This window comes from Cibotium barometz, chromosome 51 (assembly GCF_041138505.1).
Source record: "Cibotium barometz isolate CiBa-2024 chromosome 51, ASM4113850v1, whole genome shotgun sequence".
Classification (NCBI taxonomy): Eukaryota; Viridiplantae; Streptophyta; class Polypodiopsida; order Cyatheales; family Cibotiaceae; genus Cibotium; species Cibotium barometz.
The window spans coordinates 24,546,002-24,568,900 of record NC_141096.1 but is presented as its reverse complement, the minus strand read 5'-3'; the positions used below and the strand labels follow the sequence as shown (position 1 = coordinate 24,568,900).

Sequence of the window (22,899 nt, the reverse complement as noted above, 5' to 3'; positions counted from 1 at the left end):
ATTGTGCAGGGTATTGATGCACGTCCTATTGTGGCTGGGAATGCTGCAAACACATCAGAAACAGGTACTGTTGATGATGGTGCAGGCACAAGTGCTGTAGCAGCTGTTCGAGAACCACCACTTTCAGCAGAGCAGATTCGTTGGGATGGTAGAGATGCGCAGGCTCATGCCTTGATTGCGCTGTCTGTCAAACGTACCATTATCCCACATATTCGCTCCTGCAGGACTTCTAAGGATGCTTGGGATGTACTTGCCACATTGTATCAGGCAAGAAATGAGGCTCGTGTTGCTTACCTCCGAAAACAATTGGAGAGTGAGCATATGAACGAAGGTGATTCTATGGATAGCTTTTTGACAAAGATCAAGGATTTCAAAGAGCAGCTCATTTCTGCAGATGAAATCCTGTCAGACAGTTCACTTGTGCAGACTGTTTTGAATGGTCTACCAGATTCTTATCAGGGTTTTGCTTCCACTCTTCGCTTGATGATGAAAGGCAATCCCAATGCCTTATCATTTGAGGAGTTAGTTTCTGTTTTGTTGCAAGAAGACCAGTCAAGGCAAAACAGGAATATTATGCGTGTCGCAGATCAAGCTTTCGTTGCTAGTCAGAGAAGCGGGAAAGGTAAAGCAGGCTTTTCTTCTAGTAAGCAGAAATCTGCAAATGCTGCGCAACCAAAGAAGGAAGACAAAGATGAGAAGAAGGGTGACAAACAGAAGACATTTTGCAAGTACTGTAAGGGAAATGATCATGTCATCAAAGCGTGTCCTAAGCTGGCTGCGAAAGAGGCTAAGAAGAAAGAGGCTGGTATGGCTGTTGCAGATGCCTCTCCTTCTAACAATGAATCTGCTAATGTTGTGCTAGATACAGAATGGGCATTCAATGCGCAGTGCAGTTATGACCCATCTTTGCATGACACATGTATGTCTGCAGTAGATTCAGATGTATGGTACTTTGACAGTGGTGCCACTAAGCATATCACCTCGCAGCGCAGTTTATTCACTTTCCTTGAGTCTGCTCCCACAGGGAATACTGTCACTTGTGCCAATAACTCCTCTTATCCCGTTGAAGGAGTTGGACAGATTGTGCTGAATGTTGCAAATGGCAACACCTTTACACTTTTTGATGCATTGTATGTGCCAGGGATCAAAAAGAATCTGCTGTCAGTCTCCGCATTTGCCAAAACAGGTTTGGTTGTAAAATTTGTGGATGACAGATGTACTGTTCATGATCTCTCTTGTGGTGACATCATTGTAGCATCTGGTTCACTATGTCGAGGGCTGTATAAGCTCAATATGGATGGCAAATGTGTAGAGGATTCAGCATGTGCTATTATGGATACGCAGGCTATTTCAAATGCAAAACTGTGGCATGCACGTTTTGGTCATCTGAATTTTGCAAGTTTGCTGCGCCTGCAGAAATCTGAAATGGTGTCTTCTTTGCCTAAGCTTGAGGCACCTGTCAAGCATGTTTGTGAGGGCTGCATATTGGGTAAAATGCAGCGTGCTTCCTTTCCCAAAGATGGATCAGTGAGAGCTGAACGCAGATTGCAGCTTGTTCACAGTGATGTTTGTGGTCCCATGCAAACTCCATCATTTGGAAACTACCTTTACTTCGTGACTTTCATTGATGATTTTACCAGGCATGCATGGGTATATCCTTTGAAGGCAAAGTCCGAAGTGTTTTTGTGCTTCAAACAGTTTTTGGTTATGGCTGAAAATGTGTCAGAAAGTAAGATGGGCACCCTCCGTTCAGATCGAGGGGGGGAGTATATGTCTTCAGAATTTAATGCATTTCTGGCTGAGCGTGGGATAAAACACCAATGTACAGTGCCGTATACACCACAGCAAAATGGTGTGGCTGAGAGAAAAAACAGGTCTCTCATGGAAATGGCAAGATGTATGGTTAAGAGTCAAAGTCTACCACATGGTTTTTGGCTTGAGGCTGTCATGTGTGCCACTTATGTACTAAACAGGTGTCCCACCAAAGCATTACAGGTTGTCACTCCATATGAGGCTTGGCATAGCCGCAAGCCATCTGTTGGCCATTTACGTGTTTTTGGTTGCCTGGCATATGCATTAGTGCCTGTGCAACATCGCAGAAAATTGGATGACAAAGCTGTCAAATGTATTTTTGTTGGATATAGTGCTGAGAGCAAAGGCTATCGTTTGTATCATCCACAGACAAAGCGCATTTTGGTTAGCCGTGATGTTGTATTTGTGGAAGATGCAGTTCAGCCCTTGGTTTCATGTACTAAGGAGACAAATATCAGCTCACGTGATGTCTATGATACATTGTTGCCTCTTTTCAGTGGTGCACAGTCAAGTGCAATACCTCATGAGGCAGTTTTTCAGCCTATGCAGGTTTTAAATGATGGCACAGATCAGCCTATATCTGATGCAGATGTGCATGATGCACTTGAGGATGAGAGACAAGAGATTGAGGGCTCTAGGAATATGCCTAGATGGCTGGTGCAGACTTTGCGTGACAGCAAGTTGGATGCCCCTTTGTCTAGTCGCACTCGTTCTGGCTCTCATGGTGCCTCTTATGCGTCAGATTGTTATGCATTGGCTGTTTCTAGTATGTGCGATGAAAGTGAGCCTGTTTCATTTGATGAGGCACAAAGTTCAGAAAATTGGATGGCTGCTATGCAAGCAGAATACGATGCTATTATGAAGAATGGTACATGGTCTTTATGTGACTTGCCCCCTGGCAAGAAGGCCATTGGCACTAAGTGGGTATACAAATTGAAGCGTAAGCCTGATGGCACAGTGGATCGCCATAAGGCTAGGCTTGTTGCAAAAGGTTATGCTCAAGAAAAGGGCATTGATTTTGATGAGACTTTTGCTCCCACATGTCGTATGACCACTGTTCGTAGCATCTGTGCATTAGCAGCTCATAATGGTTGGAATGTACATCAGCTGGACATAAAGACTGCGTTCTTAAATGGAGATTTGCATGAGGAGGTGTATGTATCGCAGCCTCGTGGTTTTGTTCAAAGAGGGCAGGAAAACAAAGTGTGCAGGTTAAAAAAGGCTTTATATGGTTTAAAGCAAGCTCCACGAGCTTGGTATGAAAAAATACATGCATATTTGACTGCACATGGGTTTCAGAATAGTCCAACAGAAAGCACTTTGTATGCTAAACGTGTGGATGGTGTACATCTAATCATTGCTCTCTATGTCGATGACATGCTGCTCACAGGACCAAATGAGAGTCATATTGCTGATTTTAAGGCTGATTTGAATGCCTCTTTTGAGATGTCAGATTTGGGGCATTTGCATCATTATTTGGGGATACAATTTAAGCAGTGTGATGGAGGTATTGCTTTGTGTCAGACAAAGTATATTGAAACATTGTTGCGGAGATTTGGCCTTGAAGACTGCAAGCCTATTGCTACTCCAATGGAGACAGGTTTGAAGTTGAGTCTTCATGATGCTGGAGATCACTTTGATGTCACACTCTATCAGACAGCTGTTGGTTGCCTCATTTATGTATGCATTACGAGGCCAGACATTCAGTTTGCAGTCTCACAGGTGAGCAGATTTATGCATAGCCCAGGCATTAAGCATTGGCAGGCAGTGAAGCGTATCTTTCGCTATTTGAGTGATACTCGGCATCTTGGGTTGTTTTATCCCAAGGGGGGATCATTGCCGCCAGATTTACATGTTTTTTCAGATTCTGACTGGGCTGGTTGTTATGACACACGCGTGTCCACGAGTGGTTTTTGCTTCATGCTTGGAAGCTCATGCATATCATGGTTGAGCAAGAAGCAGCCTACTGTGGCCACTTCTAGTTGTGAAGCTGAGTACAGGGCAGCTTTCACAGCTACGGTTGAGTGTGTGTGGCTCAGACGCCTTATGGCTGATTTGGGTGTTGGGCAGCCATCTGCGACCACCATCTTCACTGACAGTCAGAGCGCATTGGCAGTTGCGCGGAACCCAGTGTTCCATGCTCGTACGAAGCACATTGAGGTGCACTACCATTATGTCAGGGAGAGACTCTCTGCAGGAGAGATCAGTTTGGCTTATGTGCCAACACAGGATAACCTTGCAGACCTTTTCACAAAGGCTCTGCCTCGTGAGAAGTTCGAAGCTTTTCGCAAAGCTTTGGGCTTACTCCCTTTTGTGGATTCGTCCACATAGCTAGACACTTCCCTATACATGAGTGCTAGCTCTTGTTCACCGCATCACTCCAGGGGGGATTTGTTACCATATTATAGTAGTGATGTGTGTGAACACACTTAGGACCGCCGGGGCACTTTTTCCCTCACTAGGAGGTTTTTTCCCCCGTGCATTGTATATACGCCCATTATCTTCTAGGGCTTATCATCTTTCATTTTTGGCACTCATAATACACTACTGTGTTGTGCTCAAGCTTCCTCATCTTCTTGAAGTTGTGTGTGCATTCCTGCAACCCTAATTCCAACAATAGGTGGCTGTAAATGAGCTGAAACCAGCTCTACATTGTCCACATTTGAATTGAATAAAGGCAACAAAGTATCAAAGACATCTTCCGGCCCAATAGACGGCTGTTTGGTACATGAGACAAGTGGTTAAGATGCATATTCATCAAAGATAACATCTCTTGACACAATAGCTCTCGCAAATCCTTGATGCGGGTAAGGAACTTGTCCATTGAATCACCCTCATCCATATGCTCAAACTCAATCTTCTTGCGAAGATAGGCAACACGGGCCTCATTGCGAACCTGATACAAAGAAGCAAGTACATCCCATGCACCCTTAGAAGAAGTGCATGAACGAATGTGCGATATAACCTGCCTTCTGCATGAAAGGGCAATCAAAGCATGTGCCTAAGCATCCTTGGCATCCCATCTGAGCTGTTCTGGAGTGGGTGGCAAAGGTGCAGAAGATGTAGCACCACCTGAAGATACATCATCACCTGCATCAATGGTTTCTGAAGTACTTGCTGCTCGTGCAGGAGCAATGGGCTTGACATCAGCCCCTGATACATAAACCCACAAATTCTTTGCAACAAGTACATGTTTCATCATGTATGCCCACATAGGATAGTTGGTGCCTTCCAGCTTCTCCTCAACAGAAAGCATACCAAATAAATCACCAGTGTTCCCAGACATGGCGGTCACAAGTGTGTTCAAACAAGTAGTAATACTACAATAATGCTATAACACCCAAAAAATTTGGGAGAAATGCCCCAATGTCAACTAAATCTGCCTGTAACACCCAGAATGCCTGCAAATGCTGTAAAGAACCTGCAAATTGTGTCAATTTTTGCAAAATCCCCAAATTTCAGTGCAATTACGCACCGAATCAAACAAAATCAGTGCCAATGTGTGTCAATTTTGCAATTTTGAGCTCAAGGATGAAAAGCCCCAAAATTAATGCACCCAATTTGCTAATAGTTGATAGCAATTTCTGAAATTTTAAAAGAAATTAACAGAATAGCAAATTGATAACTGTTTACTACTGGCACTGAGTTCGAGGAGAGGGGCGGCGCACAGCACAGGTCAGGGCAGCATCAGATCTAGGCATCGTACGATACAGGGCGTCAGAGCTGGGAGGCATACGGCGCAAGTACAATCGGTGCAGAGCCGTACTGGCGGCGCAGGACAAATCTAGCGTCGGCATTGGAAGCGACGGCGCCGACAAAACTACACACAAGCATAGATCTGGCAGGCGGCGATGGTAGCGGCGGCAGCGAACAGTGGCAGCGGCGCACAGGGGCAGTGGCGAATCTGGAGGCACATGATAGGGCGGCGGCAGATCTGAAGACGCAGGACAGGGCGGCGGTGGCGTGCAGCTGAGGGCGGCGGCGGCTGAGGGCGGCGGCGGCTGAGGGCGGCGGCCTGTAGAGGCAGCTGAGGGCAAAACCCTAACCCTAAACAGCAAAGCCCTTTTCAGCAAAACCCTAACCCTAATCGGCAAAACCCTAACCCTAACGCGCTCAGATACCAATGTTGGGTATGAGGGAAGAAGCCTGCACACACACACACACACACACACACACACACACACACACACACACACCAAATGCAAGAGAGAGCAGAACCTATGAAGCTCAAGAGTACTGGAAAAGATGTACTCAATAATAATTATGAAAGTACAATGTGAGTACATAAAGTAGCCTAGGGCAAGGTGCCCAACACACATAAGTGTGTTCACACAAGGAAAAAACCTGTGTCCAGTCACAGCAAAAAAGTGCCCGTGAGTAAGTTGTGCTCACACCTAAACTAGCCGGGAGTGGTCATGACCAACACTAAAGCCGTGGCTACCTTAGTTTATCTCATTAACCGCTCTCTCACTAAAGCGGTTGAGGGGATGACTCCGGAGGAGGCTTTTACAGGACACAAGCCTTTTGTTTCTCATCTACGTGTTTTCAGTTGTGTTGCTTATGTGGATGTCCCGGATAAGAAAAGGACCACACTCGCACCGAAGTCGAAGAGGATGATCTTCACAGGCTACAGTATGAGCTCAAAAGGGTACCGCTTTTGGGATCCAAATGCTCGGTTTGATGAGAGCTTGCTATTGGAGGCAGTGTCCCAAGCGGAAAACCGAGAAGGGTGAAGATTCCTCAGCAGCAATCATGAAGACTCCAGCTTTTGTGCACTTGGAGGTGATGGACACCGATGTTTCATTTTCTTCCCGTTCAAATTTACACGATCTCTGCAGGTATTCTGGTCACATTCTTACTGGGGATACATCCACTATCCCAGTTCACAGTGAGGGCAGGTTGGAGATAGTTCCCGATGGCAGAGGGGGGAAGCATTCCTCCCAGGTGTTGTATGTTCCATCACTTGGTTTTCATCTGTTGTCACTGCATCAGGTTTGCAAGACTGGCGTACGGGTAGAGTTTGATGAGCATTTTGTTGCTCTCCGGGACAAGGCAACAGGCCAAGTAGTTTGGGAAGGCGGAGTGGAGAATGGAGTTTACAAGCTTTCAGCACTCTCTCTCCCAGGTCCTCGGTTTTGTGATGAGTGGCAGTCTAGTAATGGCCACTTAAGCGTGGATACGCTGCAGGTGCAGGCTTTCCCGGACTTGATGGTGGATAGCTTACCAGTTGATGGCAGCAGTTGGGCGGGAACTTTCCAGTACTGATGTTGGTGGTTCTTGTGTTCGCCAGTCAGAGGAAACTGAACAGGTAACTTATGCTCTGATGTCTTGTAGTATTTGGAACAAAGAAACTCCTGTAGATGAGGATGTTCGTTCCACAGCAACCTCTCGGAAAGCCAGGCAGGTGGCAATTGATTACTTGCAGAAGGAGGTACATTCTCTAGGCTTTCTGGTTCCGGATTCAAAGGGGGTGGTTGACAAGTTTCAAAAGGCCTTGCGTGGTCTTCAACAAGTTTCCAGGACTTGGCTTTGCACCGTAATAGGTGTTGATCCTTGTGAGCAGTGTGATGCCTCTTTGACTCGGAAGCAGAATGGTTCATTTATTTGGTTGATGGACACCAGATTGAACATGAGCTTCCTGATGAGGCTGTTGAGCTCATGGTTGCAGATGACTCTTTGGGAGGCAAGATTGCGTATCTTGTGGTTTCTGCAGCATACGAAGGATCGTGGACTCTTTTACACAGGAGGGGGGTTAATGGATGGAGTCCGACTCCACAGTTGGAGTGACTCAGATTGGGGAGGAGATCCAAACACGAGGAGATCTACTTCAGGCCCAGGAGCAGTAAGAGGCAATCATCTTTTGCCTTGTCATCCACAAAGGCAGAGTACCAGGCTGCTTGTGATGCTATTTGTGAGGTGGTGAGGTTGAAGAGGTTGCATGGCAGGATTGGGCTTCCACTGGAGGAACCCAAGAGGCACTTTGTTCGTGAAAATATTGTTGCTGATGACATCTTGCTAGAGTTCTATTCAACGGAGGACAGTATGGTGGACCTCTTCACGAAGTCGCTATCTCAAGATTTGCTCAGGCAGCACCCCAGCTCCCTGTGGTTGGTTTCACAGCCAGGAGCTGAGAGGGGGTGTTAGAAGTCATCTCCTCTCTTTACCAGACACCAAGGCCTCTGTTGTGGGTGTGCCCACCCTTTGTAGGTGTTTTCTCATTTTTCCTCACTCCACGTATTTTTTCCCCATTTTTCCCATTTATCTGTGGCTTGGGGGGCAAGCGCATCTTTACTTTGGCCGACTGTACGGGACTTCTGTACAGTACTGGGCGACTCAATGCTGGCCGACTGGTCTTCAGGGCTGGTCGTGGAGTGTTGTGTCTATCGGCTGCCTCTGGAGCAGGCCGACTGCTGCCTGGGGTCCATATATAATGGACCCCCATAGCCCCTTGTCATTTGTATCTTGTATCATTCCGAGATCTTGTGTATATAGAGCAGAGTTACACGCCTATCTCTCTCCTTCTCTTGTGTTGTCTATTTTCTGCACTCTACTTGCTCTTGTGGTCTTAGATTTGGTTATCATCTCCGCTGCGTATTTTGACAGTCATTAGCAACTACTTCTGCTTCTTACCATTGTCCAGCACCTACAGGCTTCCCTCGTGCTCAGTTTTCAGCAATCAACATCAGTTCTTACATTTATAGGTCTTGTACTTGGGCCTACATCTGTGTTTTCTATTTGCTTCACTTTCTTTCATCGTCTACTTCACTCTCTCATTCTCTTGTCTCCCTCTACTCTATGACTTTGGATGCTAAGATTCTCACCACATAAAGGTTTATATAAAGAAAGCCCTGTTATGCGTTATCACGATCAACCTTAGTGCATGTAACAGCACCCTTGCTCAAGGCTTAGATCATTCAGTCCTCCAAAGGGCCTAAGTCATAGAATAGATTAGGTAGGAGCTTTTCCACCTTTTGATGGAGCAATCAATTGGCTAGCCATGATGTACTTCCTTTTTGTACTCTAGAATATACTAAATACTCAAGTATTCTCTCTCTTCTCTGTTCCAGGATGGTGTTTAGGGCTGAAAGAAGACTCCCAAAGTGTCATGTGCACAGTGTGTATATACCGTGTACTACACGCACACAAGACTAGCTTCAAGGTTGGGGAAGCTTGGAGCTAGGCAGGCTGATTGGCGAGCTGAGTTAGGGATAGACTAACGGGCGGGCACCCAAGTATGGACAGGCGGGCGCCCAAGTGTGGACGCTGACCAAGAGCCTATAAAAGGGTGGCCAAGGTTAGTCATTAGTCATATAGAGTCTCACGTGCCTTTGTGAGAGCTCTATGGTCAAGAGCCTGGATCTAGTACAGACGTGCACCTACTTCATGCAGCCAAGGCCGGCAATAGTCTCGAGGCCCGCGAGGGTAGCTTCGTGGCGGTATGGGACGTCACGAGGTAGAGATTGGTCGGTATGTCCATCTAGTTAGCTCAGCTCGTGGCTCGGTGGGGACAGCCAAGTCTTGTGGGCTTGCCCACGGCTGTCAAGGTTGGGAGGTGAGTCAAGCCTGCACCCCCATCATGTTTGTTTGGTTTGTTTGCAGGTTTCGAGTCATGTACCAGGAGCGTTCTACAAGAGATCATATGGGGATTCGACAGTGGTATCAAAGCAAGCCTCGTGAATGAGCAAGTCGGTAGGGAGAGAAAAAGAGGTCGAAGAAAAAGGTATGAGTTCGAGAAGCTTGCTGTTTTTTCTGTGCATACTGCTGTTTGTTTAGACTGTACGGGTTACCGCAGGACGAGTGAATTTTGGAAACTTGTTTTTGAGAAGTTGGAAACAACTTTGAATTTGAGTTCCTCTGATCATCCTCAATCCGATGGCCAGACTGAAAGAGTGAATCAGATTTTGGAGGATATGGTTCGAGCATATGTATCCAAAAGACATAGTTCATGGGAGGATTATCTTCCTATGTTAGAATTTGCATATAACAGTACTAAGCACACGAGTGCACGTTTTAGTCCTTTCATGCTTATGTATGGTTTTCAACCTAGATCACTTGTTACAGTAGGATCCGTGGAACACCACCAACGACGAAATCTGCGAGGTCGTAAGACTCCAGAACAGATTCCATCATAACCTTCCATATGCCGTAGTTACTTCCGTCCAACGGACGGTCCACCAGGAACGTGGGGAGTGTCGGGATCTTCACATGTCTCTCGGCCATCTCAAACAGATCTGCCATTGCAGGGATGTACTCTGAAAAGGGTGGGTGGGTGGGAACAAAGAAGAACTAATACCTGCAAGTGGCTGTCCAGCAAATCAGCCCGCCGTCCTCTTGCTTCTCCTCTTTCCGAACAGTCCAAAACAGTCCACCAATCAGCCACACAACAACCCCCCTCTTGCTCACACAAATCCCAAGAACTATCTAGAGCCTAGGCTCTGATACCATGTCAAAATACGCAGCGGAGATGATGACCAGATCTGGGACACAAGAGCAAAAACGCATGCAGAAAAAATACAGCACAAGAGAGAGAGATGTAGGCGTGTAACTCTGCTCTGATATACACAAGAAGATCCCGGTATGATACACAAGTGGCAAGGGGACTGGGGGCTGTTTATATGCCCCCAAATGAGCAGTCGGCCTGCTGAAAAAGGCTCCACGACTGCATCATCAGTCGGCCAGCACCATGCAACCAGTCGGCCAGCACTGAGGGTCCACGACTGCATCAAGTACAGTCGGCCAGCTCCAGTACACACATCTGATGTAGTCGGCCAGCAAATGGATCCTCCTGCCAACTCAGGGCTGCCTCCCAATCCACAGAAAAAATGGAAAAAATAGGGAAAAAAATGCGGGGAGTAAGGAAAAATGATAAAACACCTCATAAGGGCGGGCACACCCACAACAAAGGCCCTGGTGTATAAATCTAGACAGGAGATGACTTCTAACAACTTGATGGATGTGATGTTTTGTTGGGTATGCCATGGTGCCATAGAGTACATGCAGTGGTGGATACATACAATAGGAAGATTACTTTGACTCATAGAGGGAAAGAACATATTTTGGATGTAAAGCTTAAAGGGGAATCTGTTCCTATTGTATCAGCTTCGGCAATTTCATCAGAAATGAAAAAGCATCTTTCCGCGTACTTGATTTTTGTAAAGAATGCAAAAGATGATGAGTCTAAATCTAATTTGTCTACGTTAGATAAGGACAAAACTAATTTCTTATGTAAGTTCCAAGATTGTTTTTCCGAGTCATTGCCAGGAGAACTTCCTCCGGAAAGGCCAAAAGATCATGCTATTGATCTAATCCCGGGGAGTACTCCACCAAATAGACCGCCGTACCATGTTAGTGCAGCCCAACAAGAAGAAATTATGAGTCAGGTACAGGAGTTGTTGAATAAAGGGTTGATTCAGCCTAGCTCATCACCCTTTTGCTCACTTGTGCTCTTAGTGCAAAAGAAAGATGGTTCTTGGCGCATGTGTATTGATTACAGGGCGCTGAACAAGAATACCATCAAGAATCGATTCCCCATTCCGAGGATCAATGACATTTTGGACCGCTTACAGGGCTCCACAGTCTTTAGTCGGATAGACTTGAAAAGCGGGTATCATCAGATACGTATTAGACTCGAGGATGTGCATAAGACAGCATTTCAAACCACTTTTGGGTTATATGAGTTCTTGGTTATGCCACATTCTTTGATGATATGATTGTGCATTCACATACTGAGGAAGAGCATAGGAAGCCTTTGGCCATTGTATTTGAAGAACTCCGGAAGCATAGGCTGGTCATTAATGGCAAGAAGAGTGAGTTCTTCTTGGAAGAGATACACTTCTTGGGGCATATTGTGTCTAAGCATGGAGTCCGTATGGATCCTTCGAAGGTGGAAGCAATTCTTAATTGGCCAGCTTTGAGGACCGTGCATGATGTACGCAGCTTTTTGGGATTGTGTTCCTATTACAGGCGGTACATACGATATTTTGCTGAGATTGCTTCGCCCCTTCATGCCTTAACAAAGAAGGCAACTCCGTTTAGATGGGCTGATCAGGAAATTACAGCCTTTAAAAAGCTTAAAGAAAAGCTTACTTCGGATCCCGTATTGGTATTACCGGATCTCCGAAAGGCTTTTGTTGTCCAATGTGATGCATGTGGAAACAGCATTGGGGCAGTTCTCATGCAGGAAGGACATGTGATAGCCTATGAGAGTCGAATATTGCATAATGCCGAGAAGCATTTACAGGTTTATGAGAAAGAGATGTTGGTTGTAATTCATGCTCTTTCTACATGGAAACACTATTTGCTTGGGGCTGATTTCACTGTGCAGAGTCCAAACAGATCATCAGACCTTGCGTTATTTCCTCACGCAAACTAAACTTTCTGAGAAGCATATGCGATGGGCCAACTTTTTGTCTATGTTCCACTTCCAGATTGTGCATGTGGAAGGCAAAAAGAACGTTGTGGCAGATGCATTGTCACGCAAGCCACAGGTCTCAGCAGTTTCACTTGCTTATCATCATGAGCTTGATGAGATGAAAGAGCAGTATGCCCATGATGAGGATTTTGGAAGGCTCTATGATCAGATGTCTAAGGGTCAGCGGCATGATCATTATACTCTCGGAGATGGGTTTTTGTTGATGCATGGTAGATTGTGTGTTACCAGGCAATTACGACTCAAGGTTATGATTGAAAGTCATGCTCCACCGTATGCAGGTCATAGAGGTATTGACGCCATGGTAAAAGCAGTTGAGACTTTCTTTTATTGGCCAACCTTGAAAAGAGATGTTGATGCTTTTGTTCGGCAATGCATCGTATGTCAGAAAATGAAGTTTGACCGCCAAAAGACACCAGGGTTACTTCAGCCTTTACCTATTCCAGATAGACCATGGGAGAGCATTGCCATGGATTTTATATTTGATCTTCCACGGACACAAACGGGGAATGATGGCATATGGACTATCATATGCAGGTTCAATAAGCAGGCCCATTTCATTCCCGTGCGTAAGACGATCAAAGTTGATCATATGGTGAAGTTGTTCATGGCGAACATCTTCAAGTATCATGGCTTGCCTTCGTCTATCATTAGTGACCATGATCCACGGATGACGAGTTTATTCTGGAGAGGGTTGTTTGACAACATGGGTACAACTCTCAAGTTTTCATCCTCATTTCATCCACAAACAGATGGTCAATCGAAAGAAGCTAATTCTACAGTGTTAGATCTTCTTAAGTGTTATGTGTCAGAGCACAAGCAACAATAGGAAAAGTATCTTCCTTTGGTGGAGTTTGCTTATAACAACACTGTCCATACCTCGACGGGCAAGGCGCCTTTTGAGATTGTGGAAGGAGGGAAGAAGGTACCACCCATTTTGCACACAAAGGATAAGATCTTTAAGGCTGATCAGTATGTGGAGAATATGGATGAAGCTTATCGGAGAGTTAAGTTGGCACTCCAAAAAACTCAGCAAAAGCAAAAGCAAAAGAAAGCAGCAGACCGTCACAGACGTGCATTAGAGTTTGCATTGGGTGATTGGGTTCTTTTGCGATTTGAAAAAGCTAGGCTCAAGAAGATGAAGGGTAAAGAGCGCTTATTCCCTAAGTTGAGCATGCGCTATTATGGACCTTTTCAGGTATTGGAAAAGATTGGTGAGGTGGCCTATTGCTTGAAGCTACCAGATCACTGGAGGATTCACAATGCATTTCATGTGAGTCTACTTAGACCTTTCCGTGGGGATGTGCCTGAGGATGTATCAGATGAGGCTCAGCCGGAAGTTGAGGAACTTGATGAGGTTCTTATTCCAGTGCAGATACTGGCACATAAGGAAAGAAAGGTACGCGGTAAAGTTTCTCGTCGCTATCTTGTGAAGTTCAAGAACTATTCACCGATGGATGTGAAGTGGATGGAGGAAGGTGACTTAACAGATTCACCTCAAGTTTTGCAGATCTCAATGGAGGAAGGTGACTTAACAGATTCACCTCAGGTTTTGCAGATCTCGATGCCTTTGAGTTGGAGCCGACTCTTGTTACGACTCATTCAGGTTCAGCAAAGCATGGGTCTGGAGCATTGCTTGATTCTCAAGAGGGGGGCAGCACCTCCACTCCCTTGATACAGACAGGCTCAGATGACATCTAGAGGTCGCTTGGTGCAGCTTTTGTCTCACCCGAAGGTACTGATGGCTGATAGTACATCTGTTTATGGGACTTCTATGATATATGTGTACTAGTCACATTGGATGTTGTGGTTGTGTATGGTTCATAGTGGTATACAACTTGGACTAATGTTGTTACATATGCATGGCTTAGAGAGATTGGGACGCTGATCTTGCCATATTGTACATTTCACTTTGGATATTTTGCTATAGTTTCATCATGGCTCTCTGCCACCGCTACAAGCTCTCTCGAAGGCTGCCCATGAAGTATACCGACTGTTGGGAATTCTTTTGAAGACTTCCATCACGAAGAAATATTGAAGGCAAGGAGATTTGATCATTGTATTATGATTTTCAGCCATTGGGCATTTGTCCTTTTAATTGGTTATATATGGACAGCCATTGGGCACTTACTATAGCGATTGGGCATGTATTTGAGCCATTGGGCACTTGCTATTGCCTTGGGGTATTGTATCTCAGCATATCGGCTCATGGACAGCTTTATGGACCTATGATTCAGCCATATGGGTTCATGGACAGCTTTATGGGCCTATGATTTAGCCATATGGGTTCATGGACAGATTTATCGGCCTATGATTCAGCCATATGCTGTGTTGGCTATTGGGTTAGCTATGTTGGCCAGTATCCACGCAAAATATACATATTTTCAGTGATGTACCTTTCAATTGTTTTGTGCATTGTGGCTATTACATTTTAAGTGTTCACGTGCATATTATTCACAAGACGGTGCCCAAGGACGTTCACACCTAGCCGGTGTAGTTCAGGCTGAAAGAGTGACACTCACCAAGTGGCAATAGGCTGCTGACCAAACAAACACAAGCACGACACGAATCGAGAAGAGTAGACCTACTTGTTAGGATCTATAAATAGAACACCTTCTCAGAATTCTAGCCACCTTCTACGAGTTTCAGGGCAGCCAACCAGGCGAGCAAAATGCAGTCTTCAGAGGCATCACAGTCAGCCCTCGGATGGGCAGCTGGCAATCACACAGGTCAGTCCCACGCTTTCTACTAGGGGATATTCCAACCAAAAAACTTCTTGCTCTGTTCATAGCCTTGTTCAAAGCGAGCACTGGAGCTTCGTAACCACTTTAGTTCTTACCAGATCTAGCATAGTCTGTCCGTATAGCCTCGTGAGAGCCTAGTCATAAGGCTTCATAGCATTGATTCTATTAGCATAGCAAAGCCATCAAGTTTTGGCACTCACACTAGTGAGGCCAGCACCTGAGAGCACACACAGATTTAGACATATTATTCACAAGACGGTGCCCAAGGACGTTCACACCTAGCCGGTGTAGTTCAGGCTGAAAGAGTGACACTCACCGAGTGGCAATAGGCTGCTGACCAAACAAACACAAGCACGACACGAATCGAGAAGAGTAGACCTACTTGTTAGGATCTATAAATAGAACACCTTCTCAGAATTCTAGCCACCTTCTACGAGTTTCAGGGCAGCCAACCAGGCGAGCAAAATGCATTCTTCAGAGGCATCACATTCAGCCCTCGGATGGGCAGATGGCAATCACACAGGTCAGTCCCACGCTTTCTACTATGGGATATTCCAACCAAAAAACTTCTTGCTCTGTTCATAGCCTTGTTCAAAGCGAGCACTAGAGCTTCGTAACCACTTTAGTTCTTACCAGATCTAGCATAGTCTGTCCGTATAGCCTCATGAGAGCCTAGTCATAAGGCTTCATAGCATTGATTCTATTAGCATAGCAAAGCCATCAAGTTTTGGCACTCACACTAGTGAGGCCAGCACCTGAGAGCACACACAGATTTAGACATATTATTCACAAGACGGTGCCCAAGGACGTTCACACCTAGCCGGTGTAGTTCAGGCTGAAAGAGTGACACTCACCAAGTGGCAATAGGCTGCTGACCAAACAAACACAAGCACGACACGAATCGAGAAGAGTAGACCTACTTGTTAGGATCTATAAATAGAACACCTTCTCAGAATTCTAGCCACCTTCTACGAGTTTCAGGGCAGCCAACCAGGCGAGCAAAATGCAGTCTTCAGAGGCATCACAGTCAGCCCTCGGATGGGCAGCTGGCAATCACACAGGTCAGTCCCACGCTTTCTACTAGGGGATATTCCAACCAAAAAACTTCTTGCTCTGTTCATAGCCTTGTTCAAAGCGAGCACTGGAGCTTCGTAACCACTTTAGTTCTTACCAGATCTAGCATAGTCTGTCCGTATAGCCTCGTGAGAGCCTAGTCATAAGGCTTCATAGCATTGATTCTATTAGCATAGCAAAGCCATCAAGTTTTGGCACTCACACTAGTGAGGCCAGCACCTGAGAGCACACACAGATTTAGACATATTATTCACAAGACGGTGCCCAAGGACGTTCACACCTAGCCGGTGTAGTTCAGGCTGAAAGAGTGACACTCACCGAGTGGCAATAGGCTGCTGACCAAACAAACACAAGCACGACACGAATCGAGAAGAGTAGACCTACTTGTTAGGATCTATAAATAGAACACCTTCTCAGAATTCTAGCCACCTTCTACGAGTTTCAGGGCAGCCAACCAGGCGAGCAAAATGCAGTCTTCAGAGGCATCACATTCAGCCCTCGGATGGGCAGATGGCAATCACACAGGTCAGTCCCACGCTTTCTACTATGGGATATTCCAACCAAAAAACTTCTTGCTCTGTTCATAGCCTTGTTCAAAGCGAGCACTAGAGCTTCGTAACCACTTTAGTTCTTACCAGATCTAGCATAGTCTGTCCGTATAGCCTCATGAGAGCCTAGTCATAAGGCTTCATAGCATTGATTCTATTAGCATAGCAAAGCCATCAAGTTTTGGCACTCACACTAGTGAGGCCAGCACCTGAGAGCACACACAGATTTAGACATATTATTCACAAGACGGTGCCCAAGGACGTTCACACCTAGCCGGTGTAGTTCAGGCTGAAAGAGTGACACTCACCAAGTGGCAATAGGCTGCTGACCAAACAAACACAAGCACGACACGAATCGAGAAGAGTAGACCTACTTGTTAGGATCTATAAATAGAACACCTTCTCAGAATTCTAGCCACCTTCTACGAGTTTCAGGGCAGCCAACCAGGCGAGCAAAATGCAGTCTTCAGAGGCATCACAGTCAGCCCTCGGATGGGCAGCTGGCAATCACACAGGTCAGTCCCACGCTTTCTACTAGGGGATATTCCAACCAAAAAACTTCTTGCTCTGTTCATAGCCTTGTTCAAAGCGAGCACTGGAGCTTCGTAACCACTTTAGTTCTTACCAGATCTAGCATAGTCTGTCCGTATAGCCTCGTGAGAACCTAGTCATAAGGCTTCATAGCATTGATTCTATTAGCATAGCAAAGCCATCAAGTTTTGGCACTCACACTAGTGAGGCCAGCACCTGAGAGCACACACAGATTTAGACATATTATTCACAAGACGGTGCCCAAGGACGTTCACACCTAGCCGGTGTAGTTCAGGCTGAAAGAGTGACACTCACCGAGTGGCAATAGGCTGCTGACCAAACAAACACAAGCACGACACGAATCGAGAAGAGTAGACCTACTTGTTAGGATCTATAAATAGAACACCTTCTCAGAATTCTAGCCACCTTCTACGAGTTTCAGGGCAGCCAACCAGGCGAGCAAAATGCAGTCTTCAGAGGCATCACATTCAGCCCTCGGATGGGCAGATGGCAATCACACAGGTCAGTCCCACGCTTTCTACTATGGGATATTCCAACCAAAAAACTTCTTGCTCTGTTCATAGCCTTGTTCAAAGCGAGCACTAGAGCTTCGTAACCACTTTAGTTCTTACCAGATCTAGCATAGTCTGTCCGTATAGCCTCGTGAGAGCCTAGTCATAAGGCTTCATAGCATTGATTCTATTAGCATAGCAAAGCCATCAAGTTTTGGCACTCACACTAGTGAGGCCAGCACCTGAGAGCACACACAGATTTAGACATATTATTCACAAGACGGTGCCCAAGGACGTTCACACCTAGCCGGTGTAGTTCAGGCTGAAAGAGTGACACTCACCAAGTGGCAATAGGCTGCTGACCAAACAAACACAAGCACGACACGAATCGAGAAGAGTAGACCTACTTGTTAGGATCTATAAATAGAACACCTTCTCAGAATTCTAGCCACCTTCTACGAGTTTCAGGGCAGCCAACCAGGCGAGCAAAATGCAGTCTTCAGAGGCATCACATTCAGCCCTCGGATGGGCAGCTGGCAATCACACAGGTCAGTCCCACGCTTTCTACTAGGGGATATTCCAACCAAAAAACTTCTTGCTCTGTTCATAGCCTTGTTCAAAGCGAGCACTGGAGCTTCGTAACCACTTTAGTTCTTACCAGATCTAGCATAGTCTGTCCGTATAGCCTCGTGAGAGCCTAGTCATAAGGCTTCATAGCATTGATTCTATTAGCATAGCAAAGCCATCAAGTTTTGGCACTCACACTAGTGAGGCCAGCACCTGAGAGCACACACAGATTTAGACATATTATTCACAAGACGGTGCCCAAGGACGTTCACACCTAGCCGGTGTAGTTCAGGCTGAAAGAGTGACACTCACCAAGTGGCAATAGGCTGCTGACCAAACAAACACAAGCACGACACGAATCGAGAAGAGTAGACCTACTTGTTAGGATCTATAAATAGAACACCTTCTCAGAATTCTAGCCACCTTCTACGAGTTTCAGGGCAGCCAACCAGGCGAGCAAAATGCAGTCTTCAGAGGCATCACAGTCAGCCCTCGGATGGGCAGCTGGCAATCACACAGGTCAGTCCCACGCTTTCTACTAGGGGATATTCCAACCAAAAAACTTCTAGCTCTGTTCATAGCCTTGTTCAAAGCGAGCACTGGAGCTTCGTAACCACTTTAGTTCTTACCAGATCTAGCATAGTCTGTCCGTATAACCTCGTGAGAGCCTAGTCATAAGGCTTCATAGCATTGATTCTATTAGCATAGCAAAGCCATCAAGTTTTGGCACTCACACTAGTGTGGCCAGCACCTGAGAGAGCACACAGATTTAGACACCGAAACATCTTCGTTTAAGAATCACAGTTCCATATCTCTAACATTTCTCCGGCGATGGAGGACATACTTGGGGATGGAGGAAGGCCCAATCGAATTAAGAGTAGCCATTTTTTTCATTCAGCTTACACAAAAATAAAAATACATGTAGTCATCACCTCATCTTGCTAAACGAGCATATGCATGCACACGTGATGCATAGGGTTGCTACTTGGGCAAGGGTACATCTGTAAATCTTTACAAATGCATCCACCAGCTGGCAGCAACATATGTACACATACACATGCATATACAAATTATTAATATACACAAACATACACATACAAAAATTATTCACACCCACACACACACACATACAAAAATTATTCACACCCACACATACATACATACAAAAATTATTAATGCGCATAAATTATTCACACCTACACACATATATATACTGTTCTACATGCCAATTTGAATGCATGGTTTAAGAGCTATAGGGGCTAATTGGGTCGGGTGAGCAACTGCTTTAAGTGATCAATGCAATGACCAAATGCTATGAAATACAACTAACTCCTTGAATGAAGCTCACAGCGTGAAAAAGGAAGCCTTTCAACTAAGAAAAACCATGACAAAGTTCCTGACATAGAGATCAAATGGCAACAAAAAAGAAAGCAAGAACAAGGCACAAACCTGAAGGGTTTGATTTGGAATTTGGTCCCGCCCACATTGGTGATCAGAGTAGAGGGACAATGGCTGGTCCATGGAATTGTGGAAAATGCACGCCTTCCTTTGCACAATCAAAGCCTGCTCCAGAAGATGCTCCAGCCTCCTCTCCGGAATCATGACAGACGGCGGTAGAAAACCTTGAAGCTCTTGTAGCAGTCGTTCTCGAGGATTTACTGCCGGTTTCCCATCTTTACCACCACTGGACGAAAGGGACTCAATCCTGGATGGACAAACCACGCAAGAGGCCAGCTCGTGTAGCCTTTCCTTCTTGACGTGCAAGGGTGAGATCTCCATCCGGAGTGTTTTAAGTGCCTCCATGGTGTCATGTTTGCCAAGCAGCTCAAAGAACTTCTGCTGCAAGATGAGAGACGCTGCTGAATCAAAGCTATGGGCATCCGGAAGCAGCAGCCGCATGTTTGCGATGCCCTCATCCCACTTGCCATCGAGGATCTGTTGTCTGAAGTTAGCAACAAGCTGGGATTGAAGGGGGATGCCAGACTCATCCTCGAGAAGAGCAGCCGCCCTCTTGTAACCCAATGCGTAGAGAGACTGTGTGATGATCCTGACCAGCTCGGATCGCCGGATAAGCCCGGTGGGGCCAACATTTGTGTCACCGCTGTCGTCCCCGTCATCTACTGCCACACAGGCTCTGGCCATGGTAATGGCAGCAGAGGACCCCTGTGAAGGAGTAAGGAAGGCCTCTTCTGAATCGATTTCTGATGATAAGGGCATAAGCTTGAGACGCTTTAATGGAGGTGGAGCGCCCTCATCTAGTCCTCCCATGAAAGGGCTCAGCTAGCCCATGTAACAAAATAGAACGAAACCCTAGAAATGGTGGGCTGTGGCGCCAGTAGAAGAAATCACCAAAGATTCATTTCTCTGCCTAAAGCCCTCGCTAATCTGGGTGCAGCTTAAAAGGAGCCTGCCTCTTGTCTGAGCTCGCACACTGCTGGTCTTTGCTGTGTGAGCATGTTGCTTTGTGTGCAGATATGACTCTGCTGTGTGAGCTTGTTGATTTGTGTGCAGATTTGACTCCTGGCGCTCTGTCTGTGTATAAAGACCCTCGGATGCCTTCTTGCTCAAATAAAAGCTTCTCTGATTGTCAAGAAAACGCAAGAAGGCTAAACAATAAGGGGCTTTACCTTAGGCAAGGAACCAACCATATCATCATTTTAGGTTGTTTACACATACACATTACTATCCTAGGGGCTTTACACATGTGAGTAGCTGTCCCCATTGAAATTTGATCTTGTGTGTAAGAGGCCTTAATGTGCATACACACTACCAAACTCTCGTAAAAACGACATAACAGAACCCTCCCCATGGCCCATGATATGTCTACTGGTGGCCAAGGGATGAACTATAAACGTCCTTATGTCGAATTTATTTATATGTAGTATTAACCTACCCAATTCTAATAATATCTTTAAGCTAGGAACTAGAAGAAATATTACTCTAGTAGCATTATCGCATCTTATGATAGCCTCACATGTGCGTTGTAACCCATCCAAGCTGGCCTACACGCTCGAGCAACATGCTCTCAAACACAACCTCTAATTTGAATCCAAGCATTGCCTCGTCTTATGATAGCCTCACATGTGCGCGTCATAACCCATCCAAGCTTGCCTACACACTCGAGCATCATGCTCTCAAACACAACCTCTAATTTGAATCCATAAATAACATTTAATACCCAAGCCCCACTTGGAAGAAAAGAAAGCTCATTTGTTGGTGCCTGCTTCATAAGAGTCCATTAAAAGCATCCTAATATCATGTTCTTTATAGATAAATACTCAAAATTTATTTGAATGCAGCAACATATCATGCCCTTGTTTACCCTACATTCACATTTACCACAAAGATGAATGGGCATGTCTCATTAGTTGGGGTATCCTCTAGCTTATAAGTGGAGTATATGGGACAAATTGACATGATGTTTGGAACTAAGTCTCCTAATGAGATCACCTTTAATTTCAAAAGTAGAACACAATTTGGAATACAATTTGTCCACTATAACCCTTGAGTAGTGAACACAATGCACCCATGTTTATTCTATAGTTGAGAACGTGCAATGACGTGTAAGGTCTAAGTTTGTATTACCTCAAGCGAGAAAAGGATAAAGGACAAGCTCTCATTAAAAAACATGATGGCATGCATAAATTTCATGATTTTCATTTGGAGCCCTTATCGAATTAAGCCATTTAATTTAGTGAACAATCAGTTAAAGCTTAATATAGAAACCAAATCTTTAATATACCTATGTGAAAACACTCATTAAACAAGAAGAGGATTCTTACCAAGAGTAGATTTTCCAAATTAAAAAAGGATAAAGATAAGTTTATATTTCATGGCATAGGTAATTGAATGAGAATAGAGAAATAGTACAATATGTTAATCGCCTTGCCCTAGTATGACATGCATTGAAATCAAGAAAGTTAAGCCATTATAATTTCTTTAAAATGCAAGGTATGCTCTTAATCTAAACATGGATCAGGAGTGTATTGAGATGCATTGAAATTAAGAAAGTTGAGCAATGGTAATTTCTTTAAAATGCAAGTTATGCTCAAATGCATTGATGTTCAAGTAAGCGAGGGCTACAAAATCAATCCTTAGGCAGATGTCTTAGAGCTTGAGTCAACTCTATCCACACGTGTGTAACCAAGTGGTAAGAGTGTTTTTCTTCTTAGAACGAGGACATGGGTTTGATACACCTAAGTCAACTCTATCCACGTGTGTAGCTAGGTGGTAAAGAATTTTTGTTCTTAGAATGAGGACATAAGTTTGATACCTGCCAACCTACACCCACTTGATGCACGATAATTAAATGATAAGTATACCATAGAAAAAAAAAAGGAGCTTTAGTAATTAACAAGTAGTTTAATGATAGGTGCATTTTTAAATGTGTGAAAAAAATAATATTTTTAGCAACATAACATGTTCTCATGGAGTGAACTCTCTTGGTGATTACACAACTTGTGTTTTTTCTCACATTGCTTAAAGACATATTGTGAGACTACAAGTCACAATTCTGCTGCAAAATCACACATGTTAGCTTTAGATGGATAAACACTTTTAAGGGCCGCTAGTGCCTTTTGCCTAATTTAATTTAATGTTCGCTTACACACATGAAAACAGTGCTCATAAGTTTTATCTATAATAGCTCAGTTTTTATTGACTTCTACACCTCAACAATTATA

The 22,899-nt window shown here is 45.0% G+C and overlaps 1 protein-coding gene across 1 annotated transcript in view; it reads right to left on the bottom strand.

Annotated features, from left to right (window-relative positions):
- Window positions 1-20,887, bottom strand: part of LOC147609454 (WD repeat-containing protein 26 homolog) — a 50,805-nt gene extending 29,918 nt beyond the window's left edge. The window contains exon 1 of the mRNA XM_086787874.1: window positions 19,667-20,887. Coding sequence (XP_086644000.1) covers window positions 19,667-20,485 — 819 coding nt within the window. The 5' untranslated portion in view covers window positions 20,486-20,887. The remainder of the gene's footprint in view (window positions 1-19,666) is intronic.
- Window positions 20,888-22,899: the final 2,012 nt, after the last annotated feature.